Below are 10,528 nucleotides of genomic sequence, written 5' to 3'. Positions count from 1 at the left end.
AACTAGAAAATAAGCCATCTTGCTTTTAGATATAGATCTTACAACGGTCTATCTGTAAATTTCCCTCTGTTCCTAAATGACAAGCAAATCAACTTCAATCTCACCATTCAACTTCGTGGTGTAAGTTTGCAACTCACAAGTAAAGCCAACTCAATCACCATATCAATATGTACAAAGTAAGCATTCAACGCATCATCAGGTCTAATGACTATACTGGACCAGCTGCTGCGTAGCATTATGAGGATCACTATGCAAACCTGGCAGAATAGACCACAAATAAGCCCAAGCCAAAGTCCCTGCACACGCAAGACACATACATGATTGACATCAGTATCTCTCTCTTAAAATCTTCCATGATAGATAGAAACAACATCAATTGATTATCCCCCACATCATGACATTGCCCAACCAGATAAAGGTAGAAGTATCAAAGATAAGGAGATCAACTCCATAGTATTACATTGTGTAGTGCCCTTTTTATGATTTACAGTGGAAGCGATTGTTCCACCATGTTCCTTTCCTTCTCTTTTAGTGTAAGTTCCTTGCTGTCTTTTTATGCAACCAGGTTCAGTTGGACATTCCAAAGCAGAAAAGCATAGATCTTAGCATGCAAAATCATTCATACCACTTGATCTCTCTTTAACAAAACAATGCTTGGATTTGATAAAGAAGTTGGTACTAGAAAGGTTAAATGGTTCTGAATTCACAATGGTTATGAATCCACAATAGGAAGATTCATAGAGAATAATGAATGCCTAAACACCATTTGACAATGATAAAGAAAGGACAATTTAAGTACAGTCCTGCCGTTTCATCACTTTGCCTAAATGATAACCATCCTCTTTTACCCCTATGCACAAGTATGAGTGTAGTGCACGGACACACAAAAAAACCATCATCTTGAACCATCATTCCTGACTCTCCATTCCCAAACAATAAAAGTGCAGATAAAAAACAGTGCGGGGTTTTGTTTTGGTTGTGGGAGCAAGGGGTGAAACCTATTACCAGTTTTCCCTACATCCTTTCTATTCACCCAAAAATACATCCTTTCCTTTTCCCTTACATCCTTACCCTTTGCTTGTCCGCTTTTGATCTTTTTGACCTCCCCAGCTTCTCCACAACCTGCTTACTGTTTAGTACCAGAACTCAATGGATCTAGCACTCATTCATTAAGGAGCAGTTTATTTTGAAGTGATTGTAGCACTTTGGTCAATGGTGTGGTTTAGTGGCAGCTCTACCTTACTTTGTAGAAGCATCATGCACAAAGTATACAAGCAAGCTTATGCAAAAGCATGGTAGTTTTTCTTCTGAAGTATAATCCCAAGTATGAAAACTCATGGGATTACACAAGCACTTCCCATGCAAAGATACTTCTCAGCTGGATTAACCTGAACATTTCACTGGAAGAACAAGCATTTCATTTGATGAAGGTCAGAGATATTTGATATGTCACTGTGCACCCTTTTCCAGCCCTCTCAAATTGGTCTTCCTCAGCTGCAACTTGGGAAAGATTCTGCAATTAGCAATATTTACCTTGAAGTGGTGCCTGTATTTTATCTAAACCCTTCCCTTATCATAGGCCAATTGAGAGTATCCCTGCCAATACTCATTATTTGCCAACCTGAAAACTTGAAGCCAATTTGACAAGAATTGGGCCGTGCTAAACTGTGACCAGATCAAGTTGACTACAAAACAACCGTTATAGGCCTCATATGGCCCTCAAAGAACAGAAGTTCAATGGAATTAGGACCCAAGCTGATGTACTACAAACAAAACTCTTTTAACTCTTTCCCCGGTCAGGTTGAGCCCACGACATTTGCAAACTATGGCCGAATTTCTTGGCCTCAGCAGGGTGACGAGTATTGCATTAAAAAGGGTGGACGTGGGTACCTGTCTAGTACAAGGGAAGTACTGTACAAACTCACCATAGCCCTGGACAACTTGGCCAGGCTTGCCCAAGTTCTACAGTACTCTGACAAGTCACTAAAGCACTCGCCGGAGTAATTCACAGAATCACACGAGCAATCTGAACAGTCAAAACAGAAGCCTGCTCTAAGTGGCCAGCAGTTTGCCATGTTCACACTAATCAGTATGGCTTATCTCCATCGTTGGATGGGTGATGTTGTGAACTATCAGCTTGTCCTTCCTTGTTGTCAGTGGATTCATATGCAAGATAAGACTTCCACGTCTCAGCTTTTTCAACCCTCGCTCTCTCTCTCTCACTTCCATGACTCACCTTCTTCTACTCCTCTCTTCCATATTTCAGCTTTTTCTAGTCCCTCTCCCTTCCATGTTTCGGCTTCCTCTACCCCTCTCTCTCAGAGTGACTGCAGCTCCCCTTCATGGATACCCACACTGAACTCACAAAAATACTAAAATTTACCAAAACTTTGACCTTTTACTTCAAAATTTGAAATCCTTCTCTCTCCTATCCGTCTCTCTCAACAATTGGGCTTCCCATTCTTGAATACCCATACTGGACCCAAAAAACACTAAAATTTATCAAAAGTTTGATTTCTCTCTTCAAATCTCTCTCTCTAATACACAATACTAAAATTTATCAAAAGTTTGATTTCTCTCTTCAAAGTTCCCTCTCTCTCTCTCTCTCTCTCTCTCTCTCTCTCTCTCTCTCCTGCTATGATTTTTTTTACCTTTTTTTTGCCCTTTTCGAACTCAGTGCACTCGGTTGGGCTAGTGGCTGACTTCTACAGCTTAGCTGTGTTTTCTGACATGGGGCCATACTTTTGGACATGTTAAGATTACCATCGAATTCCATTCATTGCAATTTTTTTTTTTCCAGAGATCTTTCTTGTGCCATAAATCACAATGGTTCTTAGTTTGGTAAATCTACAAAATGTCTTGATTGCTTTTCTGTTTACATGACTTCCAACATTCACAAAACCCTAAGATGGGTAATGATTGTTGAGGCTTTTGTATTGTATCAGAAAGATTTGTGTGATAAATAATGTGGAGTAATCACTCATATACAGTTTCACTCATGCAAAAATGAGCAAGCTATACAATTGGGCAATACAAAGAACACAAAAATAACACATCAACAGAAGTTCATGATTCGTTTCTTAATTCAACTAAATAGAGTAATTCTTTTCTTAATTTAACTTGCAACTAGTATATATACTGTAAATCCTTGAAGTCCACGATTCTTTTCTTAATTTAACTTGCAACAGTCTAGTATATAAATCCATAAAGTCCATGCACAGTGATGATTTTTTATCAAAACCTTCAATGTGAAGTGAAATAAAAACTAACGTGAGCATGAAGTTCCAACTTGAATGCAAGAAAAACTGCTATTGGAACTCCAACTCCATAGAAGGCTGCTAAGTTGGTCCATGCAGTCAAGTGCTGCCATCCACAACCTCGAACGACTCCTGCATGTCAAATGTGAAAATGAAAGAAAAAAAAAATTAAACCTGTTGCTTGAGAGAGGTACACAAATTTGTTTGAAGCTGTGAAATACTTGACACATAGTATAATGTAGTACATTTAGGAAAGCTACTGGGGAAATAACAAGACAGCGCCTCACATGCATGAATAATGCAGGCGTCCCGGACCAGAAATCTCAAAACAGTGCCTAGACTTGTGTTTTCTGAATGGCTATTTTATCCTTTATATTGAATAAACTTTGCAAAATTGTCCTGCTATGTCTCATGTTTTAAATGTCACGAGGAGAAAATAAAATTCCAAAGAAATAGAAGTCCAGGCATTGTTTTGATATTTGATGTATTTTTGCAGGTGCTCCAGGCATCCCTTAGGTTCATTCTCAAGAAACTTGCTACGTAGATATGATAAGGCTTTATTGACAACCTGATAAGACTCCTTGGGTGGCATCAAGCAATATAGATGCAGCAAGAAGCATAGTCATGGGAGCAAACTCATTTTTCATTCTTTGACTGCCACTAAATGCACTTGCCCAAAGTTTGTGACCAGTCACCAGTGAGATTACCACGATCACACCCAGAGCTACAGAACGCTTTAGTGTAACCCAAACAGCAATCTTAGCTCGCTGAGGATTTCCTGCTCCAATCTCATTTGATACACGAGTACTGGCAAGGGAGTTTGATATTAGTGACTCTAAGAAAAAAGTTTTTTAAGTAAATGCATTAAGAAAACAGAAAACACAAATATAGATTGAAACTACATTCCAGTTTGTACAGGGGGATTACGGGATCAAATATCTGACAGCTGCACTGAAACCAAATGTTATCATGTATATAAGAGCTTCTGTATTCACGCTGAAAACATAAGGAAATGAGTTTAAATACAATAAGAGAGAATAGTTTTCAGTAGAATATTCTCATAGATGCAGCATACAATAGTAGAAAGCAAAAAAAAAAGAGGAAAAGATGTGCTGGAGACTTACCACATTGCAATCAAAGAAGTATTCTTCTGTGGATCAGCAAGCATTCCAGCAAGAAAAACAAGAACCTCAAAAGCCCAACATTCCAGACTGAACATGGTGACATGCATGTAAGTTTTAGGCAAGAGTAAACCTCACTTTGTAAATAGTGTACTGGTACAAACTTATATCAATTTTTTTTTCCAATACAAAATATGATCTCAAAAGAATGTTGAAAAGGCATTATAACTTTTGAGATAAGGCATACAAAAAAGGAGTTTCAATCCTTTGTGCATTTCTTCCAAAAATACCCCTATAAACAGTAATGCATGAATAGCAACATGTGAATAGTAATACGTGAACAATAATTATGAACAATAGCATGAATAGTACTTATGAATAGTAAATAAAAACAATAAAAACCATAGAAATCCTAAAAACCCTAGAAATAAACCTTAAAATTAAAACTACAACATATATTATTGAAATTGAATAAAAATATAAAACAAGAAGAATTTTGGCCTTCATCATTCTCCTTTTGTTGGAGAAAACTTGTTATCGAGTTTTGAAGTGTTAAGATGAACTCAACATCAAAACCATTTTCTTCAACCTTCTTTTTCTTTGTTGGCTCAAATATTATTCAAGGTAAAAAAAATCCTCAAGAAATGAATCTTGATATGCATATTGAGGAATTAACGCAAATTTATCAAATATGGATATATTTGAACTCCCGTTGAAGCTTTCTCCATATCTACTTCATTGTTCTCCATAGCCAGGGCCACAATTTGCAGATTTTGAGTCTACTGCACTTCCACTGAGCCACTCTGATTTAGATGCCCTAAATCTCTTAAACGTTCCACCTCTTTGATATCCTTAAGGAATCCTTCCGGTAGTATCTGCCATTTACCCCACTTCCCTCTACATTTCATCAAGTGGTCGTGCTAGAGACAAGAACTCAACAGGACCTTACCCCCTCTTTCTTTTTCTTTTGAGGGGGTAAGGTCCTGTTCAGTTCTTAGTCTTTTAGTGGCATGTTTCGGCCCTCTTCCATAAGATTTTGATTCCTTAGAATTCTAATTTAGAATTAGAATTGAATTCAACAATTGAAGGATCTTTGATTTGATTCAGGTTCAAAGAAGGATTTTTTAGACTACCTTTTTTATAATTTGATTGATTGATACGAGTTGATTTTCTGTTACGATGGATTGATGAAATAATAGCTAGGCCAATAGCTGCTTCAGCGGCTGCAATAGCTATAACGAAGACCGAGAAAATGTCTCCCTTTAATTATCGACTATCAAATAAATCAGAAAATGTTGCGAGAGATCTTTATCTTTTTCTTCGTTAAAGATCGGTTCACCCACAAAATCTTGATCACCATCAATGATTAGATTTCTTCCAAAATCTTGTTCATAATCTAAGTATGTATCGAAAATTGGTGGCAGATCGCAATCTACAACCTTTTGACTTTCGATACCACCTACACTAAGATCAACCTCGTTCTCCTTCAAATCAAGTTGATCAACTAAATCCCATGATTTATGCTCCTGAACTTGAGGCTCCCCATGCGGAGCACGTGCATAGAATGGGTGGTTGAAGGCAACTTCATCATTCCGCTCCAACTATAAGTCGGACTCTGATTCATACCATTCTCCATAAAAACTCTCATGATTTGGATCTATCCCTGTAGATTCCTCTTCGTTTAAAGCACGTTATTGTAGGCACCGCTTACTCGGTAATAGCTCTATAACCTTCTCTGTCAAGTTGTTGATTTCCTTGTGCAGTCCTACAACTAAGACCTCCACGACAAGCCATCGCAATCTCCAGTCGTCCTCGAACTATGCTCCGATGCCACTTGATGCAGGAAGGAAATGTGGGAAATTGAATCCATTGTTCTCTTTAACTTTAAACAAGTAAAATTAGCACAAAGAGAGAAATAACATGGTTGTAAATCAAGCCAAAAGAAGAATTTACTTCTTTTATAAAATAAAATTTATTCCAATAACATAAGCCTTCAAACTATGACATTTAACCTTTCATAAGCTTATGAAATCCTAATTTAACTTGAGATCCAAGCTAACATTAATACTCTAAAATACCCCTAAAACAATACTTGAGTTCCAAAAATGCCCCTCTGAAAAGTAATGCGTGAGTAGTAACGCATGAACAGTAATACGTGAATAGTAACACATGAACGGTAACTATGAATAATACTTATGAATAATAAATAAAATCCTAGAAAATCTGAAAACCCTAGAAATAAACCCTTAAGTTAAAACAACAATATATATAATTGAAATTGAATAAAAATATAAAATAGGAAGAAATTTTCCCCCCATCAAATTGCCACCTAGTCCACCTCCTCTTCCCCTTCATCATCCTCATCATCAACATAAAAAAAATACTAACCCCCACCCTCAATTTCTGCTGTATCCTTCTCCTTTGTTAATTTTTTATTTTATTTTTATTGATTATATTTACTCAATAATCTCTTTTTTTACAAGTTCAGGAACTTTTTGACATGGGGCAACATCCTCTCCAATACCGGAAAGATGTTCCTTGAACCTATATATCCCGACATTTGAAACAAGTTGATGAAAATTATACATGATTTTGTTTGTCATTTTTATCATGTCAACACAACACTTTCATCCTGGATCCCCGGTCTTAGTAGACACTAAGGAAGATATCTCAAATACAAAAAAGGTATCTCAAATATTGATTGTAATTTGCAAACTAACCTTTTGCGCGATCTCTATTCTTGAATGCTTTTGATGTTGATCAAGCTAGAACTAACCCCAAAATTCTTTTAAAAGCATAGCTAGTACCCTAAAAAAAATTTCCAATAAGAAAGGATAAGTCTTTTAGTGTTTTTTCTAACCTCGTATTTTTTTTATTCAAAGAAATTTGCAAAATCAATTGATTGGGGTGTATCTAAGGTTTAGATTTGAGTTTTTTTACTTTGGGGTTTAGAATACCTTTAAACGCCCCTTTTAGCATGGGTAAAACAAACCCAAATTTCCCTTAGGGACTTTTTTTTATTTTCAGAAAAGAGGGCCTAAGGGTGGGGTACCTATTCAGCACTGCCTAGGCGGGTGCCCAGGAACTAGGACCCACGGGTGCCCAGGAACTAGGACCCAAAAGCGCTCAGGCCTAGGGTCTTTGGGCGTCGTGGCACTAGTCAAGGTGTTTTTTGGAACAATGCTATCCAGCTTGCTTGAACCCATCCTTATAGAAGCCCTTTCCTGGCTGAGGGAATTACAGGCAACCAAAAAACCCGGGAAATCGTAGGAACTTGAACTAAACCCCTTCTAGGACCATCCCATGCCAACATCCTAAATTTCGCCTTACCGAAAATTCATTTTCAAGCCTAGAAATACCGCGCTATACTCCTCTCCATGCATGCCTAATTCAAACACCATATCCCCTCTCCATGCACCATACTTCATAAAAACTCACTTCATGCAATGACAAACTGAACTAGTTAAACTCTTAAGCCCCGTACTTAAACTTCGCAAAACAAGCTTCGAAAATATCACAGTTGCTCAATTACTTTCGTGGTCTTTTTTTTTTTTAGTAACTCAATTACTTTCATGGTTGATTTCAAGGATATCACATTGATAGAGGATTTTATGAAGAAATTCATATAATATAACAGAATGGGGACCATGTTAAATATGAAAATATTAAGAGGATTTCCATGTTAAGACATGGTTATATCATGACAGGTGTTTCAGAAAACTAGGTAATTGAAGATATATACTCATTATTAGACAACCAAAAGATTTCATAGAACATTCCAGAGGTGAAAGACTAAAATTAGATTCTTACCATACCACGACCGCTGATGAGATGGCTAATTTCAAAAAAGGAAAGACATAATGCAATGATTCCATGGAGATCCCTTGCCATGTGTCTTGGAATGTCTCTGTAATACTAACATACAGAACTAACAACAAAAAACTGAGCCAGAAAGACACTGAGGTAGCCACAGCAGCTCCTTTGAAGCCCACAGAAGTTTTATACACCATGAAATATGTCATAGCTACTTCAATAGCCAATGGGATAATGGAGCACAAGACCAAACCTTGTGAAACATTACAGGAAAGCATAAGCATATATTCCTGGAATCAGCCACCTCAAATACAGGGATGCCATTCTTGAAACTGCAGCATCTTGATCAAGCAATACGAGGATTGCCTCAGCATAGAACCATAAAACTGACACCACGATGCAAATGAAAAATGTTGATATGATTGAGGACTGCAAGTAGATTCCTAACATTCTGTATGTTTTTGCTCCATATCCTTGCCCAAAAAGTGCCTGTCTCAAGTGCACCACTCAGACCATCTTCATCCACATAATAGATGTATTCACCAATATACAACAGGAGAGAACAACATTGGGATTGGATAGTAGAAAGAAAGTTAAACAAACTACCACTAGGTTTTGCCTTTTCTTTATATGATTGAGGTGCTTTTTGCAATATTTGCACTTATAAGAATGCTCAAGATGTAACCATGAATAAGTGATAAAAGCAGGCAGAGGACTCACCAAAAGAGCAAAACCAGAGACAAAGGCCCAAGAATTGGCGAGAGTGGAGCCTGCAAGCTCGAGATCACCGAGATGGCCGGCAAACATGACAGGGACGAGGGTCATGGAGTAGACGCACATGTTCGTGACGATCATAGGCACTGCAATGGAAGCCTGCAACTTAGCTTCACTGCGGTCCAGGGACAGATAGGCACACCGGCCATGCTTTTTGGACTGCTCTTCTTCTCGTTCAGAACGGCTCCGTAAAAGTGAATCCTCCATTGCTTCCCAGAAGAGAGACAGAGAGAGCCGGAGCAGTTGAGAGAGAGAGACTATGAAGACCGGGGGTAAGAGCCAGAGACTATTCTTGGCTCATTTCTTACTGCAGAGGGGAACGAGAGATTTATAGAGAGAGTGACGGCTATCGCACGTAGCTGCCTGCTTTAGAGAGAGAAGCAACAAAGACTTTGCGGCTAGAGAGAGAGAGAGTTGGGCCTACACCGGGTCTTGTCTAGAGAGAGATAGGGGGAAAAGGAGGGTGGTGGATTTGAAGAAAAGCGTATATTCTGCGCAAGTGGATTCCGGAAAGAGAAATTTATGTTCAGGCACCAAAAAAACAAAACTGCAAAAATTACGGTATGAGTTTTAATTTTTTTTTTATTTTTTATTTTCTTGATATTGTCCATTGATCCGAGAATGTCATAATAGGACGGATTTTGTATTTTTTTTAAAGTTTAGTTTGCTAGTAGGGCTGCGGCTTAAAATTTAGAATAATATAATAAACGATCCGAGATCTTCATCCTCGAATTGCATATGCTTTTACCTCACACTACATTTGGACAGCGTTGTTTAAATTATATAGCGGTCCGAAGTAAGGTATAAAGAACTTAAACTCAAACTGCATTTAAAGTACATTTGCACTACCTTTACCTTAGAATAGGGACAAGCAATGGTTTAAAAAGTGGAACGGGGACTGGAATTGGGTACCTCAAAAATTGATCTGGATTGGTGAATCGACGATTCGGATCGGGAATAGGCTGAATCAGTCAGATTAAAGCTTCAAAAAAATTTGAAAAAATTATTAACATTTATTATAAATATTATTTTTTAGGAATCCAATAAGAAATGAGCGTAGTACATTATTAACTTTCATTGTTTTCATCAATTTATGAATATTGAGATGTTCTTTTCATGTATGAACTTATTATGTTGACCATTAAAATTACGTCACACAAAATAAATCATAGAATTATCATGGATTAAGTATATAATCATATATGAACTACAATAAAGAGTTGACTAAATCGATGAAAAATTGGCCACTAAAATCTTGAATTCGCAGAAAACCCTAATCCGCTAAAAAAACCCAAATTATTACAACCTAACTAACTATAATATTATATACCAACAATATTTTATAATTATTTTATTATATAACTAATAACAAATCCAAAATATTTTATAATATCATCTAATTTAAAATGTATTATTGATAACTGTAAGAAAAATAGTACACTACATGATTTATAATACAAAAATTAATAAATAAAATAAAAGATTTGGAATGTAGAAATTATTAGAATGTGTACCAATTTTCTTTAATTTTTAGGTTTCTATAATAAATTAGTGGAAGAGATT

The 10,528-nt window shown here is 36.9% G+C and overlaps 1 protein-coding gene across 1 annotated transcript; it reads right to left on the bottom strand.

The window, feature by feature from the left end:
* LOC18443285 (protein DETOXIFICATION 18-like) lies at positions 1 to 9,288 on the bottom strand. Its single transcript, XM_020672828.2, is given in 8 exon segments — positions 1 to 296; positions 3,271 to 3,389; positions 3,826 to 4,064; positions 4,185 to 4,253; positions 4,382 to 4,468; positions 8,189 to 8,440; positions 8,442 to 8,680; positions 8,912 to 9,288. Coding segments are annotated over 8 exon segments (1,455 nt in total). The 5' UTR covers positions 9,173 to 9,288; the 3' UTR covers positions 1 to 107.
* Positions 9,289 to 10,528: the final 1,240 nt, after the last annotated feature.

This window comes from Amborella trichopoda, chromosome 2 (genome assembly GCF_054954075.1).
Source record: "Amborella trichopoda isolate Santa Cruz 75 chromosome 2, AtrichopodaSantaCruz75HAP2 v2.0, whole genome shotgun sequence".
NCBI classification, from domain to species: domain Eukaryota; kingdom Viridiplantae; phylum Streptophyta; class Magnoliopsida; order Amborellales; family Amborellaceae; genus Amborella; species Amborella trichopoda.
This window is presented reverse-complemented; position numbering and strand designations above follow the sequence as displayed.